We start from the raw sequence: 19,482 nt of genomic DNA, 5'->3' as shown, positions 1-19,482 counted from the left end.
GGAAGTGGGCCAGTGTGTCTTGGTGTTGATCCCATCACTAGTATACTAAAGCACAAAATTGGAACGCTACTTGTAGGAATGGTTGAGGAGCATTTCCATGTAGGTTGGATAAACTATGTTCATCTTTGGCACCACTCTATAACATGGAAATCAGAGTGGTTTTGGAATATGCATTTGGAAAACCAGGTGTAGTATGGATCCAGTTTTTGTTTCATCCAAATGAGTGGATCTTAGAGAGTACAGATTTAAGAGAAATGGGTTTGGCCAACAATGAGAGCAGGCCAGTAAATTCCACCAGTACCAACAAACTTCTCTGGCCTTACATACAGTTCAGAACCATCTCCAAACTCAGGGACCCCCTTGGCTGTGGGTTTTATGTGTCACAAAGGCTGGCTCTGACAAACATTTTTAGAATCACCATCTGTCAGCTTTTCCTTCAGGGATCCCCATTTACAATAGCTTGTATCCAGGCCATGTGCAAATCCCACTGGGCTGAAACTTGGCCCTGTACTAGGTTGGCCTGGATGCAATTAACAAACACAAAATTTATTCAATTTAGTTTGGCCAAAAATATAAGATTCTTTTGTTTGCAGATGCTGAAGTTGAGATGCCTTTCCAAACTTATCAAGGACAAGGGAACCGTTTTGGAGAAAATAACAGCCAACCCCAAAGTCATCCTAGAATTCAAGCTGAACTGCAAACCTAAGCACCAAATCATTTGTGAAACTCAGAAATTGAGTCCATTCTTTATTTCTTTAATTTTCATTACTGTCTCTGAAATTCTAGTTGGGCTCTAGACAGAAACATTGGAAGAGGACACCCAGCACTCACAGCATCCAACAGGAGCAGCAGGAAGCATCAGATATTGTTGGGGAATTCTTCAGTTCCAGAAGTTTTGGAGAAACATCTGATCCAGATTCTGGAGTGGAGGTTAGAACTCATGGGGGCACCTCTAAATCGCTTTGGTCTGGAGATCTTGTAAGATCCAGATCTGTCCCTCTTGACGGTCCATCTAAGCCCTCCATTTTTCGGGACTTACTTATCTGACTCAAGCAGGACAGACCTCACGGTGCCTGATTACTCTGTCACCATTAGCCCTGATCCAGGGATGTGCCATGTCTCTATCTGAGTTGTGCGATGGGATGAGAAGATAAAGGTGAGATCTTCTGCACATACCTAGCAGCAAGGAGGCCTGAGGCCAACAGTTAATGCAGTGCAGGAAGAAGTTCACATAGGCACTGATCAGCGTGGTGTAAAATATTTGCAGATGTTGCCTCCCCCAGGTTGCTTTACTCGAAGAAGTAACACTGGAACATTATGTATATATTTTTTTACTAATTAAGGGGAAGCTGCCCCCAAAACCCCCAACAATGTGAAGACCCAGAGGTGCAGCTGATGTTGGGTCACTCCTTCTCCCTGTCTCCCAGCCATCCTCACTGCTGATGGATAGGAGCAGATGGGGTGCAATGAAGCCACCAGCACCCTCCACTGCTGCAGGTTAGTTAGTATGCTGGGGCTGTGCGGTTCCTCTGCCATCTTCATTCACCTTAGAAATGTGGAGTTTGAATGGTTTATCTCTATTAATCACCAGCTCAAAAAGCTTTGTGCACCAAGGGCCACAGATAATTAACTTCACTATACTGCTTGTCTTATCAGTATCAACCTCTTGTCCTCCTGTGAAATAGTTAAAACCATCAGCCCCTTTTTACTTTTCCATTTAACTCTAATGCTTTAACACTGATGTTCTAAATGGCTCTGCGATTCATACTTATTAGACAAACCTTTCTTTCTGCATCTCTTATATTTTTTGATAATTGGCCATGTACGTTTCTAAGGGGCTCAACAGCTTTTCATGCCACTATACTAATAATTAAAGGTTTCTCACAGCCTTTCAGATTTCTCTTTACCTTCTTTTCTTTGATAAGTATAATTTGCTGTTTAATTTAGGGGTGGGGTGGGGGTGAGGAAAAGTAGTGAGGCTGACTGAATAGGAAAATATTTTGTTTAACAAAACTCACTAATTTTAAACAAATCTCCATTGCTTCCTCATTTTTGTCACTCCTCTTGCTGGAGACACCCTCCCTCCTGCACTGCAAAGAGAGAAGTGGGGAGGCAGGAGGTGAGAACTCCATTCTTGCTTGGTTTAGCCCTCTGCTGTGCTCATCTCCTTATCCCCATTGCTCCTGTCACTCCAAGGAGCTGATCTGGGACTGGGCCCTCATGCACTGGAGCTGGGTCCCAGCTTTTCATCTCCCAGGTTGCTTTCAAAGGGATGTTCCTCCCAGAGGCTTTCTTAGCTCCATGTCTGCCATTCGGCTTTCACATCTTATTTAGTGCAGGCTAAATCAGGGTGATTGTGCAATTGATGCTTATGCTGTTCAGTAGTTTTGCTCCATTTCATAGGGTTTTGTCTCCTGCCTGTCTCTCCCTGTTCTTGAAGGCTTTCTTCCTTCTCCCATTTGCATTACTTGAGTTTTCTGCTTTTATTTCACTTGGGTTTTTTGTGTATGTTTGTTTTAATCCAAATTCTTCAGTTCTCAAACTAATACCTCCTCTCTTCTGTCTTTAAGGTTCTTTCATTTGATTAATTAATTAATAAGGGAATCTGCTGGGGTGAGTGATGTGTCTGGAGCTGTTCTTGTCCTAAGCAATAGAGCCATCCCATGTGGAGAACGACCCCAGGGGCATGATCCTGCACCCATGGAGAACTCAAGGACAAAGAGATTTTGGATCTCTTGGCATCACCCCTGGGTGAGTACCACTACATCAACCGAGGGAAGGCACTGAGTCTGGGGCAAACCTGTTACTGTTTGTTATCTCTGCTTGCCCAAATGTTGCCTACTTTAAAAGTGGTGTTTAAGGGCTTCTAGAAACAGAGGAGGACTGGGTCTGGGGCAGTGACAGTGCTGCTTTCTCCATTCAGACAGGTGAGGCCATCTGAGCTCGGAAGACCCAATGACTTTAGTCTTCAACAAAACTACTCTGAAAAATAGTACTCGACAGCTCCCATTCTAATTTTTAAATTAATTCACTCCAGCTCCCTACCTCTTTCCATGCACATAAGTTCAACAAGCATTAATGCTCGTGTAGGACATGTGCTTTGAGTGACGTGGTTTAGTGGGCACGGTGGGGATGGGTTGATGGTTATTGGATGATCTTAGTGGTCTTTTCCAACCTTGATGATTCTGTGATTCTATGGTGTACTCTGCTAGACCCCAGTCCCCGGAGTCATGCAATGGGAGGCCCTTTAGCTTTCCTTCAAAAGAAAACATTTACACAGTTTTGCAGAGAAGGATGCACATGTGACCCCAGTGCTCTGAAGTGCTTACACAAACATCCAATGCAGTTTTTTAAGGCTTGTGATTTTTACACTACCTCGTGAAGTGAGGAGGAGGTGGGAGCAGAGGGAAGAGCTGATTGTAAATTTTTCCTGTTGGAGATGGGTAGCGTGGTGTTGTGCTCCTTCAGTTAACATACAGTGACCGTTTCTTATCAGCTCCGGAGCTGAATTGCAAAACAAGTTCATGCAGAAGCCATTCCATTTTTTTTTTTTTTTTTTTTTTTTTTTTTTTTTTTTTTTTTTTGAGCAAGAAATTCACACAACCTGCGATCTGTTCTGGGTTTATTCTCCCGTAGGGGAGAAGAAAAAGACCGGTGATGCCTCTGTAGTGAATAATTCATCCCATTCTCCTTGCTGGGTGCCAAGTGACCCTTTTGCTTAACTCTCGCTCAGGCTGGGGAGGAGAGCAGGACGTCTCCCGTATCTCCGTTAGCTGCTGGGGGTTAATAGGGGCATTCAACACACACATGCAGGCTCTAAACAGGGTCAGGGGGCAGCCAGCACATTGCGACCTGAAATCTGACAGCTTTTACTCATTCCAGGTTAGGTGACCCCATTTCTCTCCGGGTAACAGCCTTACCCGGTGCCCAGGGTGGGCATCTTAGGCAGCACGATGTCTCGAGGTGTTTCTCCTCCTTCCCCATTTCCAGTTGTCTGTCTCCCTCCACCACTTTGTCACTCTGATGCTGGTGAGTCCCTACTTTCCTCCTCCTTCTCCCTAGTTGGTCCATTCGTCATTTTCTCTCAGTAGTCCATCCTCCTTTCTCTCCGACTTCTTCTCTCTCTTGTTTCTCCCTCCTTTCTCTCTCTTTTGCTTTTTCCCCCCTAGTGTCGGAACTTCTTTCTTTGATTCCCCCCCTCCACCTCCCACCCTTTATAGTGCTGTTATCTGTGATTTTGGCAAAGAGCACATTTATTGGGGAGGAATATCCCCATGGCAACGCAGCAGATGGTGACTTTTGATTAGCTTGGCTTTTTTTTTTTTCCCCCGACTGCCAAATCACAATCCGTCTTTGAAATTAAATCAGGCTGTGATAGCATCAGTTGTTCTGGAGAGGGGACGAGAGAGAAACAAGACTGAAGTATTACAGCGGGAGCCAGGATGTAATGCAAATTTGTGTTTTTTAACCCCAGCAATAAAACCCCCTGTTCATTCCGGGAGCAGAGGGAACCACAAGAGAGGGAATAATAAAACTTAAAAAAATATATAGGATTTTTTTTTTTTTTTTAATGTTATCACCCCACATGGGCTCCTCACTCTGACCACAGTGGTGTGTTTGTAATGCTGATGTCACCGGAGCTGCTGGGCCTAATCCCATGGCTGTTAAACACTGTTGAGAGTTTTCCTTTTGTCGTGGGTGGTGGGGACAGGCCTGGTTCTCAGCTGAGCCACTGGAACAACTATTTATTAATGGGGTGCGGCATCCCAAGTGGGAAGGAAAGCATTAGCAAGCAGCTCCTGGAGGGCAGTGGAGGAGGGAGGCAAGGGGAATTCAGGATAACACGGGGAAGTAGAGCAGCTGGAGAGGGCGGATGGCATCGGCGAGCCAAGATGTTGAGTGATCAAGGGCATGAGAAAGTGAGGAGCTGTCTGAAATGGCACCGGGGAGGTCTGAGCCTGGGGAAGGATGGGTGCAAAGCTGTTGCCAGCCACGAAGAGAAAGTTACAGGGAAGATGGAAAAGCAGATACCAGAGTCAAACAGTAAGGAACTTTCTTGAACGCTTCAGAAGTGGGTGGTATTCAAGACCCATGAGCTCTTTTGCCTGTTGCCTTCTGGAGGGTGACCAAAGGTGAACACAATTGAGTGCTAATCATAGCCAAAGATAAAGGAGGGCTTGAAAATGAAAGCTGCAGAGAGGAGATGACTAATGGCCCAGCCATTTCATGGGAACTGACGCGGTGTCTCGGGCTGCGAGTCGCCGGGCTGCTATCTCCAATTAGCCACGCAGGAGTTTAGGATGCGGTTGTCTGGTCTCAGTGCTGGCTCTTGTGGAGGAAGGGAGTTTAGTAGAAATGACTAAAGGTAAATAAATGTCCACATCCAGTCTTGGAGGAGTTTGATCAGAAACAAAGTGCTTTTTCTGTCTGGGGGTACAGTGTGCACATTTCCTGGTACTGTGGAGAGCAACCACACATGAGCAAAAGATGCGTGTCCTGGAAGAGCTCTGATCTTAAGGTAGGATTTAAATCTGTGCCCTTCTGATCTGCAGAATCTCTGCATATATGGGATTGTCCTGTTAAGAGAAATAATTGAGTTCTTCCCGCTTCTTCCTGATAAGTACTCCATGCTCTCCTGCTTGCTAGGAGCTCTGGGCCACCACCACATCCCTCCCACTGTTTTTTCAGTCCAACCAGTGCCTTTTCCTGCTGTGCTGCAGGTGACTCTGCAGGCTGTGTTAAGTTCTTCCAGGATAAGCCTTCTGGCCAACAGATAAAATTTTGCTGCAGATGTTGCTTCTGCTGGAGAGCTCAGTTCAGGAATATTTTGTGTATGCCTTGCATTACATCTGATGTTCTTTGAGAAGCAGATAAGATTTGGGTGCAGCAGATAAGTCAGGTAGAGATGCTGCTGCACCTTAATTGCCAGGAGATATCTCAGGGACGGATCCTTCCTTGTGAGATGCAGGCTCAGGGGTGAGCTCCAGCCTGAAGGGCTCACGTGTTGGTGGAGAGCATGGGAGAAGTGTTTCATGAGCAGTGAGATCTCAGGGGATGTTCAACTCGAGTTCCATTTTGTTTAGAAGCTAATCCTAGATTAGACAACAGTTTGTGGATGCTGAGAATTGCTTCTTGCATTGGTCAGACAGCCACCACCCAAATGGCTGGACTTCTTGCCCCAGGCACCTTGCTAGTGAATATTTGCCCTCAAATCTCTTTCTCTTACCCATCCCCCATTGCCCTGCACAACTGCTCTGCAACCACGCTCTTTTCTTCCTCCCTGGCTGGCACCTGTAGGAACCACCCTGCCCCTGCTGATCTGTGGTAGTGTGCAAGAGGGCTGAGAGTCAGCGCTGCCCTACATCCTGCCCCTAGAGCCCATCCCATCAGCATGGCGTGCGTGTCCCCAGCGGTCCCAGCACGAGCCTGGCATCTGCAGGGCTGCGATCCAGGCTCGTGGAGCTGCACAAAACAAACCGGCTGTGACACCGCCGCAGCGCGCTCGAGCCTCTCCAGCTTGACACCGCATCATTATATATTGATGCCATGACACCAGCGCTCAAAATAGCATCAGGACAATTTGATTTCCTGCAGATCTCAGGATGGGGTCATAAAAACGGAGACTGTTCTGGAGAAATAGGATAGGGTGGAAATGTTTGTAGTGACATCACAGCCGCTTCTATGCCAATGGCCTCCTACTGCTGCAAACATGTGATTGTGATTTTGTTGCACGCTCCATCAGAAGAGAGCCAGGCTGGCCAGGGAGGGAGGAGAAGGGACGGAAATATTCAGTTCTTGTATCTTGATTCAAATATCTGACAATAGCTTTGCAGCCCTGGGGTGCTGAGTGATCAGGAGTGGGGCCACAGAGCTGCCAGATCAGGGGGCTGCAGGATATAACTGGAGGCTGAATATGGGCCTTTGGCTTTGTGGTGGAGGATGCTGTGCTGCATTGGGGTGCTTTATTGGAGAATTGGGTGGTCTTATGCTCAGTCTTCCCTACTGGTCCCCGTTTTGTCTAACGTCACTCTTCTTGGCAAGAACCATCTTCAGGACAGAAATATGGCTGCAAAAGCCACTGCACAGCTGTTGTCTTTAAGGGTTCCTGTTGTGGAGAAGATCTCAGTCCTGGAGCTTCACCCATAGAGCGCATAGAACAGCAGTGAGGGGATTTAAGTAGCTGGGGATAAGAGGAGGGAAGAAGAGAGAAAAGAGATGGGGAGAGGAGAGAAGAAGTCAGCCCAGGAGACAAAACCTTGCAGGAGAAAAACTCATTTGGTGACCCCACAAAAGGCTCTGATGACTGCAGAGCCCAGCTCAGAGCTGGGGGCACAGGAGAGTGAAGGGATCCAGCTAATGCACCCGTCCATCAGATTAGGCTGTCAGAAAACCCAACCACTTCCATCACTGTCTGAGGAGAGAGACTCACTCCCTGCTTAATGTGATCGCAGTCCTGTTGTTGCCACTCCAGGGAGAGGGGCCACCGCCACCGCAGTGTGCAGCAGGCTGTGAGTTTAAAATCCTATTAGGCAGAGACTAACAGTTGCAAAAAGAAAGCAGGTATCCCCTAGTGGGGATTTAAAGATGTTTAGACATAATTGGATTTTCCAAGCAGATGTCATTATTGTTAAACAGTTGCCCACTTGATATGTTCAAGTTGTTGGCTGTAATTGCTAAAATTAGCAGGTCTGCATAGAGCAAAGGTCAGTTGGTTAATATTGTGATTTAGTATTTTATGAAGTAATTCCAAATGCTTTTATGTATGTTTTTGTTTTTGCAGTCTAAGCCCACATTAAAGTAGTTGTGGGGCCTGCTAATAAAATAATGACTCAGCCTCTCCGAGCTGGCTGCTGGCTGGGTTTGAGCTGCCTCTGCTATGTGCTCTTCCCATTGCTCCAGCCCTTCAGCAGGAGACTGCAAACTGCCCCCATACGCTGTGTTGGAGCAGAGCTCGTTCTCAACGAGCCCATTACCAGCTGAGCGAAGGCTCTGCTGTCACAGCTTGTGGTCCTCCTCGTTGTGGATCAGCAGTGTGTGCAAGCTCACCAGGGAGAGTCCCAAAACATGGCTTTTTACAGGGACAGTGCAGTCCTGGGAGAGCCTGTCCCTTGCACAAGCAAATGATTTCTTCCAAGGCTGTACTGGTTGAGATTTATTGTTGTAACACTAGTACAGCTCATTTCCACAGATGGTTCAGGCACACTTGGCAAGTCTCTTGCTGTTGCAGCAATGTGGGCCATCACAAGTGCAGTCCAACCTGCTTTCATACCACCAGCCATTCAAGGCTGTCTCTCTCTCTCTTTTTTTTCCCCCTTTCTTTTCTCAGTTTTTTAATCTCCACTCTTTTACTTGCAGGAAGTGCTGAGAGCTGCCGTATGCCCCACACTGCACAAGGAGCTGTGGAAGATCTGCATTCCTCCTGGACCCAGCGCTTACTGGGTGAGCAAACTGGGTCTTTTCCCAACCTATGTTCCCATAATCCACAGAGCAGGTTTTGGTTTGTGCAGCTGCCAGAGCTGCTACAGGAGCTCTCTGCTGCTGCAAGAGGTGATGGAAATATTCTGAGTGAGAGATGAAAAAAAGAAGCGCTCTCTCTTAGATGCTGTCTTAACTAGTGGTATAACAACCCAAGCAGGCTGGGTCTAGTTTAGGTGTAGATCAGCCTATTTTGATCACAGATCAAAACATCTTGATGGACATGCACCAAAAAAATCAGATTAGGGACAAGCCTGAAGCAAAGTTTTAGCCCAGCAAGCTGAAAATGTTAGGGGCTGGGAATTCAACTCTGGTCCAGATTGCATGCTATTTTGATCAAAGACCATTTCAGTTTCCGATCCAAAATGTGCTTTTTTAATAAACCCTTGAACTTCCTCCTAAGTAACATCAGGTAAATGCAAATGGCCATCTCATGTAGTGAGCACAGAGAATATTGGTAGAAATACGTATTCGTGTTTGTCCTGCCCAAAATAATAATCTTTGTGCACCAAACTCACAAATTCTTTGCAATCCCCAGGGCTCCAGTGCCTGCAGGGCTCCTTCTGGCTCCCAAACCATGGAGGAGCAGAAGATGGGGATTTTACCACTGGCTGTCCCGAATCCCATCACTTCTGGCTTCCTTCTGCAAGCCCTTGGGCATCCATTTGCCTCTCAGTGTTGTGTCCTTTACTTCTGGGACAGGGACTCACAGGAACATAAAAGCCCTTAGCATAGCAAATTCAGTTTTTTTATGTTTCTTTTCCAAGCTGTGCATGGCATCAGTTTGCAAAAGATGTGTTTTTCCTTTCAGAAGTAAAAGGTTTCTGTTAAGTAGCTGCAGTATTCTGGCTAATTTAACTCAGCGTTGGGAGGCCTTTAAGTATATCACTCCTTTGCAGTCTCCTTCAAGGCACAGGAGCCTGTTATTCCCATTTCACTGCAGAGGAAACAGATGGGAAGACCTGCCCAAATGCAGGCAGCAATTGCAATCTGGATTAGAGTGAAAATGTCCCTGAAAACCAGTTCCACTCTCCAGGGAGACATGAGAGGGCAGGGCAAGCTGGGAAACTCAACGGGATGTAGTGTAGGACTGAAAATAAGCGTGTGAGATTTTAAATGCCTAAGGTGATCTGGCCAAGCAAGAAACAAGGCTCTGTGGTTCATGTCAGCACAAGGGGAGGGCAGAAACATGGGGAGCGCGTTCCTCAGCTCAGTGGAGGACGAAAGCAGCATGCTGCCAGGCTGTGCAAGAAATGCATTGTGAGCTGGCTCTAGCAGCTGTGAGCAAGACAATGAGGATGGTAAAGCACCATCGAGCTCCCCACGTTCAGCTTTGCACAAAGAGGGAGCTAAATTCAGCCCCCTGGATTCTGTTTGCTCATGGTTTGAATTTAGCTGGCTTTGTCTGAACAACTCCAAGCAGAAAGGAGCCATAGGTTGTCCCAGTTTGAGAACCAAATTCACCTTCTTCCCGCTCGTTTTCAGCCCCCAAACTGTGCAAGGATCTCCAGATATAGTTTTCAGGGCATCTTAAAGGAATACCCTATTTTCTTTTATGGAACAGCTTTTTTTTTTCCCCTTCTTTTCCTCGCTTAAATCTCCCTTTGGTTTTCCCATGGCAGTCCCACTCCTCCACGCTCTTCATCACCCCTGAACATCCCCTACTTTCTTGCAAGTGTACAAAAAATGTTTCAATGAATATATCTTGTATTCCAGTGCCCAAAGGCAGGACATCTTTCACTCAGCCCCAGCACTGTGCATGACAGTCAGACAAGAGCCTTTATTCTTCTGGCCAGCAGGCTTAGACATTTTAAAAGGGTCAATTTCAGGGGGTGGAAAGAGTGCCTCCAGCTTGTTATAGAGCCCTTGTACCTGTTCATTAGCCATCCTTTTGCTGTACTAACTAATTTGGTCTCCAACAAACAAGCAAGGTAGCTCCTGTGTATATTTACTGTATATTTACTATGTGTTTCCAGAACAAACACTATATATAACCTTACATAGAAACAGTATAGTTCCTCTCCTTAGTTTAGCATAACTCCTTACCTCTACCTGCCAATAATTTGTTTTAGGCTATAGAGAAGCTGGCTTCAGTTGTGCCATGAACTCAGCTTTTATTAATACTGCTCACAGTGCTCACACTTGTTGAGCAGTGAGAGCATGTCCCACAGCTTGCAGGTGATATGTGTGCTGGGGGACATTACAGCTTCAGGTGCTCTTTTCCATTTATTGACACAGACCTCAGGCGGCCGTCTTCTTCAATTTCTATCTTCTCCTGCCCGTTTTCATTGATTTTCCTGGTGGTGATCCTCTTGCCATTGATCACTTCAGTAGAGGTTAAGACTGATCTGAAACTGCACGGCATGGATGTTTCCTCAGTGAAGGAGTAGAAAGTCTGCCCATTGTGACTGAATGAAGTAAATGGCATGAAGGACTGCATCAAGCCAGAAAACAAACTGGAGCTGCTTCCTCTTCCATTGTTTCTGATGTTGTTGAAGAGATCCGTCCCTCCAAATGCTTCCTTAAAGATATCTTTGGGGTCTCGGAAAACGTAAGCGATGTCAAAGCAGTTGTTATGGTCCCCCTTGGCACTTCTCCCTATATGGGATCGGGTCTCCTTGATAGATCTGTCATAGTCCGATCGTTTCTTAGGGTCAGACAAGATTTTGTATGCCTCAGTGACAGCTTTGAATTTTTTTTCGGCTTCTTCCTTGTTGGCGAGATTCTTGTCAGGATGCCATTTTAGTGCCAGTCTGTGGTAGGATTTCTTAATGTCATCCTGGGAAGCGCTTCTTTGCAGTTCAAGGACTTTGTAATAATCCACCATCTCAGGAGTGAGCTGAGGCTGCTTGCAAGTTGCCTGGCACCTGTCTCTCACCACGGATATGAAGCCTGGAGATGTCCAGCACCCAGAGGCTCCTGGACACCCACTGCCACTGTGCTGCCTGGGGGAAGGCTCAGTTCATTCCTTGCTCTGTTTTGTCCTTCGGGAACACATGGGAAGCTGAGTCCAGTGCTACAAGGTTGTTCCTTTTGAAGCCTGATGTTCCCAGATCTTGAGATTGTGACCTCAGAGTGGGTACAGCCAATTGTTGCTCAGGCGATCAAACCACATTCTGGGGCGGTGTTGGTTGCCATTGGCCTTACATTGCCATTGGCCTTATGTTTTCAAATGCTGGTTGTGTACATGATGTAGTTGCCCAACATAGCTGTAATATCATAGCTCTGAGGTATGGCCTTGTCAGATAAGTTTTTGTATGTGCCTGCCCAAAAGTGCTATTCTGAGATACTGAGTACAGATCTATGTGCAGTCCAGAGAAGTGTAGTGTCATCAGGTCATGTTACTTCTATAGGACATATTACCCTGCAGCAGCAGCTATAGAAAAGCTGTTTGTAGTTCAGCCACTCGCAGAATACTCTCAGATAAGTTGGAGAGGGCTCAGGAAAGAGCCCTAAGATGTGATTAAGGGTTTGGAGAACATGCTCTGGAGTGAGATGCTCAGGGAAATTTCCTTGATATTAAGAGGAAGTTCAACAGCAGCTTCATCATATCCTTTAAGAACCTGCATGGAAACAGAGATTCAATAGTACAGTGGTTTTCAGACTCTTAGGAAGGTGACACTAACAAGTTAAAACTCCAGATGTGTTGCATGTCCTATACAGTGAAGGTAGTGAATTACTAGAACCTCCTCATGTGTCCATTTTTAAACCCAAAGTGGACCTTTTACCTCAAATAATGATTAGATGACCATAATGTAAATTTATGCCCAAACCTAATGCCTCTACAAGAACTTAGCTCCCATGGAGCACCAAAATAAGTGCCCAGAATGAAGCTCATGAACAACCCTAGCTTCTTTTCTACTTGCTCTTTGGGATAGTTGGCCCAGGCACAATAGAGATACTGCATAAGCTCAATACTGACAAGTTCAGTCTGAGGAGCTGAACTCCCTGATCCAGTGTGAGGTTATCCTGCATCTGTTTCTGTTCCCTGGTTTTGTCATTCCTGTGGGAAATGCAATATCTTCACAGGGAATCATTGCATGAGGAAAGTCTCCAAGGAAGTGCCAACAATGAGAACTCAGCTGTCTGTAACCCTGTCATAAACACCTACTAATGGCAGTGTGGGTTGCAGATCACTGCCCTCATTTCCATTATCCCACACTTTGGGAAGGAGTAAACAGCTGATCATACCAAAGAGTGTATGCACAGCACATGAGCCCGCTGCTGTTCTAACACACATTGTAAGAGTGGAACAATGAAGCCAAGAGGAAGCCATGTCAGCCTGTAGAAAGCAGTATGGTAGGGAAGGGAAGAAAAGTGTTGGAGATGATGGCCACTGAGGAAGAGCTTTGTTGGGCTTGTTTCCTCTTTGGTCAGTGATGGCGCAGCACTATGGAGGTACTCACTGTATTCTGGCCCTGTGATAGAAGCTGCCATTAGGCAGTGCAGTCTGGTCTGGAGACTGACTGTACACTGGACTTCAGGATGATCCAAGCTTCCCACCCACAAGCCACCAAAAGGTGCAGCATTCTCCTGTCCTCTGCCACTGAGATCTCTCTGTAGATGCTTGGCAGAAGCTTCAGGAGCAAATGCTGTCTCTGCTTTCTGCTACCCAGAAGTGGAAATGGGATGAGAGAAACGGATGAAAGAGCCCCATTGGAAGGTACCAGGCTTGTTATCTGCTGCAGAGCATAGGGCTGCACATGGAAGGAAGGAGGTAGCCCTGCCTTGGACTGTCTCTTAGAAAAGCATCTCCTCCAGCACTTGCTTTCTCCGCAGAGTGCCTATCACAGACATGCTGGCACAGTGGATTATCTGTCCTGGATTTAGAGTGTCCTACCCATCTAAAACACAGGGAGTGTTTTTCTCCTGTCATCCTGCAGTGGGGATGCTCACTGCCTGTTTGTCTGCTGCCTGCAGCAGGCATCAGAGATTAGCAGCCATTCAACAGAGGCCACTGTTGTGAGCCAGAAGGGTTTGAGAGGAAGAAAGAAAGGGTCAAGAAGAGATGGGGAGAAAGGAAAATGGGAGAGGCATGCACACTTCAAGTAACTAGACCCAAACTAGCCTGGCAGCCCCATCCCTAGAAACCAAGGCTTTGAAATGAGAAATGTTTTTCGTATCTCAAATCTCAAGTACAAACAATAAAAACCAGCCCAGACTGTGTTCTTTGAAGAGAAAGTACGAGTGACCTGAACAGTGGTTATCAGCAGCGTCATTAAGATAAACCCTTAACATGATTTAAAGCATCCGAAACCGAAGGCAGCACTTTCAGATACTAACAAAATGGTCTGACATTGGGGATGGAAATCAATAGTAATCTGATGTCACTAAAAATACTCAAAAGTGTCCCATGGCTGATGGAGGTGAGATTAGTGTAAATATTTGTATTCTAATCAGTGGCACGCGAGGGCTGGAGGCGGCCTTTCTGTCTATTTAATTAATGGAGTGGCTTTTTAAAAGGATCCTAATCATATGTGATTGTATCTGCTTATCAACATTTTTGCTAATTAGATGATATGGAGGCAGTCACTCTGCTAATTCCCTCATCCAAACAGCATATCCTGCACAGATAAAGTACAGTCTCTTTTTAATAAGAAACAATCATGAGACAGACTAACCTTAATGGTGCTTATTATCCGAGGATCTTTGGGATTTTCTCTTTTACCCACCCCCTCCTTCCTTTTCCTTCAGTCTCTGCTTCAGTATGCCAGATGGATGCGGATGTGGCAGTCCTTGTCCCCTCGGCACCACCATGTCCCACTCTTCCCTCCCAGCCAAGGAGCAGTGATGGGTCAAGTGGGAGGTGAGGAGCACAACACAGGGCACTCAGGAGACAAGCGCCCCAAGATTTTGGTTCATGGACCACAGGTGACCCCAGATTTGTAGCCCCTAACACTGATCTTGCTCCTGGCATCCCCAAAATGTCCTGGTCCAGAAAGAAGTGAGCATCTCCGAGATGTGAAAACTTTCTTCTGTTGTTATTATCCCTTTTATTGTAGTTGATTCTATTATAAAGGGGTTTAGGGTCAAAGGGATTCTTGATAAGCATTTTCTCAGCATCCCCCTGATACCTTGACAAGTCTGAGTTCCTTTTATCTAAAACATGAGCCACAGACATTTGTTCCAAGTCCTTTGGCTATCTAAACAAACACACATCACACTTTGCCCCAGCACTCAAGCTGTCATCGGATGCCTCCCCTTAAGGCAACTGTGCTTGTCCCCTGCCTGCTTCCCAAGCCATGATCCCAAATACAACTACAGTTGAGCATGTGATCCTGACCTCCTGTTGGGTGGCAGAGCAGCCTGCTTGCCTTCAGCATGAGGATTAAAAATAAGTGGAAAATTTGTCCCCTCAGTGCAGAGGCTTGTGGTGGGATGGGAGATGGAAGATGGAGCTGGAGGAGGTCCTGGAGAGCTGCGTCTGGATCCAGTTTTCTGAGCCTTGAGGCCAAACCAAGGTTCAGGCAAGAAGGCACTCAGCTTCTGGGTGGTGACAAGGAACAGGACCTCCAAAGAAACACCATTTTTTTTAAGGTATGAAGCCAAAGAGAAGGCCTGGTCCTGCTTACTGGAGTCAAGGGACCTGGCATGTTTCTTATGTTAGATCATGCCCTGGGCAAGACCTTGCTCCAGTCTTGGAAAGCACAAACAGTGATGTAACTTCTCTCCATGGACTCTGATCCCAGGAGAATTCAGAGCACTCCAGTTTCACTGCCTGGGTCATCTCCATCTGTCATCTGCAACATCCTCACCCAGGCATGGCTCTGCTGAAGCTGTACTCAGCAATATAGTTGGCCGATCCTTCCTCTATTCCTGCTCTCTGGCACAGTCCTGAACCCTTCTTCCTCTCCATTCTACATACAGGGATTAATTCAATATTGACCGCTTTCCCAGAGTGCCGTCCCATTGCCAGTTCCGTGACTGAGGTCTACGACTTGACAAGATGAGGAACATCTGGGCCAAGGATTGCTCTGCAAGCGGTTGAGTCCCGGGGCTTAATGAGGCACTGCTTATCAGCAGAGCGTGCTTATCTGGAGCCCGCTGCCGGTGTACCTGCTCCAGCCCCATCGTGAGTGAACATGTTTTACCACCCAGTCGCAGGGAGCCGGCAGCGTGTGCGCGGTCAGGCAGCGCAGCTCAGTCGGTGCGTGGTAACTCGTGAAGCCGCAGCAACTTTATCACTTTACAACATCCATACATAGCCACAGCCTTGAATCTTCTCAGGGGAAGAAAGGATGATGAGTTACTGTCCTGGGATTTTTGCTCTGTCTCCAGTCAGTGGGAAGTGGTATGTGGAGCATTCATTTAATAAACCAGAGGGGAAAAGCTGTAGATCAGCTTCTCATTATTTCAGAGCTGGCTCACGCCATCGCTTGGGTTTGTGCCTGACAGTTCAGTGTGTTATTTGAGGCCACTGAAGCATTCTGCAGAAGTGATGCCACCCTCTTCTGAAAGCATGGGGCTCATGAAAGCAGGGAGGGCCTGCCTCCCTTAGTAGCTTTACCATTGCCAATTCCATCTCAATTTTAGGTTTGCAGAGGAGGTGCCCGCTTCAGAAACCACTTCCTGTCAATAGCCACCACTCCAGCAGGAAACCTGAAGATGGTTCTTCTGCTGAAGTAAAGCAGCTCTAGGGGAGTAAAAATGCACCCGTGAGGCTGGCTTGCAAGGGATGCCAAGGTCCAGACTCCTGCAATATTTGGATTGTTATGTGCATGTAGACCTGGTGCATGTCATTAAGGGGAAGCAGCACCCTCCTCTAGAAGGCAGGAGAGATCATAGGGGAACATGGCTAGCATTCACCCTCCAGTATTTGCTAATGTGTTGTAACTGCTTCTGGGAGTGGGGAACTGGAGTTGACCCCACAGTGAAGATGTCAGGAGACAAGTTTTGGTTCTGGTCCTGCCCATGGACTCATAGACGAGGCTGACAGGAACAGTGAAATTTCCACACTGCCTCAGCAAAGGTTTAGTCCAAGTTTATTGCTGAGATTAAAAGTCTGGAGAATATAAATTGTAAATGTGATGACTTAAGAGCTCATAAATTCAGTATACAACCTCATTCCAGAGAGCCAGTGAGCAGTGCAGCCACGCTGCCTTGGGCTCACAAGCTGCCCTGTGCTCAAACCCAAGTTCTCTGAAGAATCCTTCTGGAGAAGGAAGGATGGTCACCCCTCCCTGGAGTCTATTGAAGCAGCATTACCTGTTTGAGCTGCCAGAGTAGGAAAGATTAATATTTCTATTAATCCACAGGTTCTTCCACCAGTTTTCTGCTTATACCACTCATGTCCCCCTTCATGGAACTGGGTGACCCCTGAGAGCAGAAGGATTAGAAGGGCTTTGTGGAGGAGTGGTGAACATGCCATGCTACTTTTGGGGTGAGTTGTGATGGGGTTTCCATAGCTGGGTTGTGATTGTCATTGAGTTTGTCCAGTTCAGATTTCCTTTAATAACTTACTTAGGTGTTGACACTTGGTCATTATGTCTTTTCCTTGTTTTTCCAAGAAAGATGGAGAATTAGCAACCATTTTGCCTCCAGGGATGCAGATTTTGAGCCTGCGAGCTGTAATGGGATCAGAGGTGAGGATGCAGTACTCAGTGCCAGCCTTGCTATCCTGCTGGGAGCAGAGCTTGTGTCCACTGCGTGAGCCAGAAGAGACAGACAAAATCAAGTGAATCGGACAGCATGCAGTAAGTGTGGAGGGGATGGACTCAGTGCTCCTTCCCTGGCTGAAGTCAGTCTGGCAGTGTTTGGGTTTGGGACCTTCTCTTTTTGTTTTATTCCACTCAAACTTGAAAACTTTTCAGATACACCAAAAATATTCATCATCTCTCACTGCTTCAGTGCTGGTTTGTGTAACAAACAGCAACTGCTGTTTCCTGGGCCTCGGTTCTGAACGAGGAGCAGAAATAACATTTAACAGACAAGAGCAGATGAGAAGGAGATAAAGAAATAAGGAGGGGGGGAGAGAGAAAAGGGAGGGAAGGGAGGAGGAATGCAGAGGTATGTGGCTGCATGTTGTGCTGTGTTTATGCACACAAACAGGCACTCTTATCGATACCCAGATGGGAGTGTGTCTGCATAGCTGTATCTCTGGAGGCAGCGGGTGCCCCTGGGCTGGGCAGCACGGCTGCAGCTGCCCCTTGGGATGCTGCCACGTTATCACATTGCAGCAGGCAACCCTTGATCCCCTACTCGTTGGGATCACAGCCTTTGAGCCCATGTGGGGCTCTCAGAGCCTCTCCCACAGCCTCCCTGGCTGGAAGGGCAAGAGGGATACAGATGTCACTTCCTGGGGAGCGGGAGCTGGCGTTGTCCCCATGCTTTGGTGGGACAACAGTGGGGTAAGCAGAGGACCTGGAGAGAGCACTCGCTTGGGTCAATGTGGGCAGTGTAGGATGGGCCAAAACAGTAATTTCACCCCATAAATTGGGCCGTCCAGGTGGATCTGTGTGCAGTATACTGGGGAGACAGCCATGAAGTCTCCCTTCTTATTTTCTCTGTGTTTTTAAAGAGGAGCAAAAAAACCAGCATTTTTACAACCTTCCTCCTACCTCCACTTACCAGCACCCAGTCACAGTGACCACTAATCTTATGTGGCTCATAACTGCAAATAGCTCAGGAACTAATTAATTTGACTGTGTCGCGGCTGCCTGCCTTTTTCACCAAAAATTAATTAAGGAAGAACACATTTCCCCTTCCCCTCCCTCCCCACTCCATTTTGTGGAGGGGAGATGGGGCAGCATGAACCAGCTCTGCGTTCCCAGGGCTCCCAGGGGTCGGGGCGCAGCGGAGTGGGATTAGCAAGGTGGAGAGATGCAGCTTCTGCCAACAGGAGCAGAGCTGCTCCCCAGGGGCACGCAGCGGTGGGAAAGCTTGATTGCCACATGCAGCCACGCAGCACCACGCTCCTCCCTCCCGCCTTCCCCGCTCCCCAAAGACCCCCATGAATTGTGTGTGTGTGCTGGGAGGGGATCGGCTGTTGGAGTGTTATTTATTTGCATGGGTAATGAGCCCCTCCAGAAGGGGCTGCGAGGGAGAGGCGGGTGGGAATTGCGGTGCTGCTTCCCTGCCAAGTGAGGATGGAGGTGTTGGTTATAAAGGAGTAAGCGCAGAATTCAGGAAGGTGAATTTTGTATTTTGTGGGAGACAAGGGTAGGAATTGGAATGGAGTCCAATGTGGATTTGGCAGCCTTGGCAGTAGGGCCCCTCTACCACCGTAAAAGCGCATTGAGAACAGTACTCCTTGACACAGATCTCCTCTCCACACTTGCTCTTCTGGCTCTGCTGCATCCCTGGATGCATTAAAGGCCAGGCTGGATGTGGCTCTGGGCAGCCTGGTTTGGTGGTTGGTGACCCTGCCCATGGCAGGGGGGTTGAAACTAGATGATCATTGTGATCCTTTTCAACCCAGGCCATTCTATGCAGCTCCCAAAAACACTTTTCCTGAGATCCCTCCTCAAGGCATGGTGCTAAGACACATGGGCACACCAGGTAAAACCTCCCGAGCGTTATTTCTGCAAATGCCTCCATTTGGCCCATATAATCTCTTCAGATCTCTATTGAAATGCCCTTCTATTAATAAATAACTCCATTCTCCATTACCCCGCATCCACTGCTCACATTGAAGTAACTGGGAATTCAGGTTTGGTTTTTATAGACATCAGAAATAGATTTTATCTTCAGCGAGGGCTTTCCCTCCACCTCCCCAACCTTTGTCCCATTGCACTGAGCACAGCAGTGGCAGGGAGCATCTCTCATTGGTATTAGGAAGGATGGGCTTGCAAGGGCCAGGTCCTTCCCTCTGTGCTGTTGAGCTGCGTGTACATCTCTGTAGCATGGTGTAAAGCACTTAAGAAAACAGGGAAGAAATTCTGAATGAAGTATCTGTGTATCTGAAATAGTTGGGTCTCAAGGCTTTTTCTTTCATTTTATTTTCTTTGGGAGAGAAGTAGCCTGGCTTGGGAAATACCTATCAGGAATCTTCCTTGAATACAGCCATGA

General features: G+C 47.1%; 1 protein-coding gene and 1 long non-coding RNA gene across 14 annotated transcripts in view; one reads left to right on the top strand and one right to left on the bottom strand.

Annotated features, from left to right (window-relative positions):
• Positions 1-2,545: 2,545 nt before the first annotated feature.
• Positions 2,546-19,482, top strand: part of LOC116654014 — a 40,449-nt gene continuing 23,512 nt past the window's right edge. For 3 of the 13 annotated variants that reach the window (XR_004308795.1, XR_004308791.1, XR_004308796.1), the window contains exons 1-4: positions 4,708-5,518; positions 8,356-8,439; positions 16,731-16,855; positions 16,987-17,168. This is a non-coding gene — a long non-coding RNA (uncharacterized LOC116654014). The other 10 variants (XR_004308794.1, XR_004308793.1, XR_004308785.1 and 7 more) reach the window with 8 other exon arrangements.
• On the bottom strand, positions 10,556-11,548 carry DNAJB8 (DnaJ heat shock protein family (Hsp40) member B8). The gene has a single exon (XM_015875396.2). The coding sequence runs from the start codon at positions 11,300-11,302 to the stop codon at positions 10,676-10,678; it is 627 nt and encodes a 208-aa protein (XP_015730882.1). The 5' UTR covers positions 11,303-11,548; the 3' UTR covers positions 10,556-10,675.

The sequence above is a fragment of the Coturnix japonica genome, chromosome 12, assembly GCF_001577835.2.
Source record: "Coturnix japonica isolate 7356 chromosome 12, Coturnix japonica 2.1, whole genome shotgun sequence".
NCBI lineage: Eukaryota > Metazoa > Chordata > Aves > Galliformes > Phasianidae > Coturnix > Coturnix japonica.
Note: the sequence above shows the minus strand (reverse complement) of the source record. Positions and strands in the feature narration are given on the sequence as shown.

Bases quoted from the DNA above. Each gene is read 5' to 3' on its own strand.
- DNAJB8 (XM_015875396.2), bottom strand. From the start codon at position 11,302: ATGGTGGATTATTACAAAGTCCTTGAACTGCAAAGAAGCGCTTCCCAG.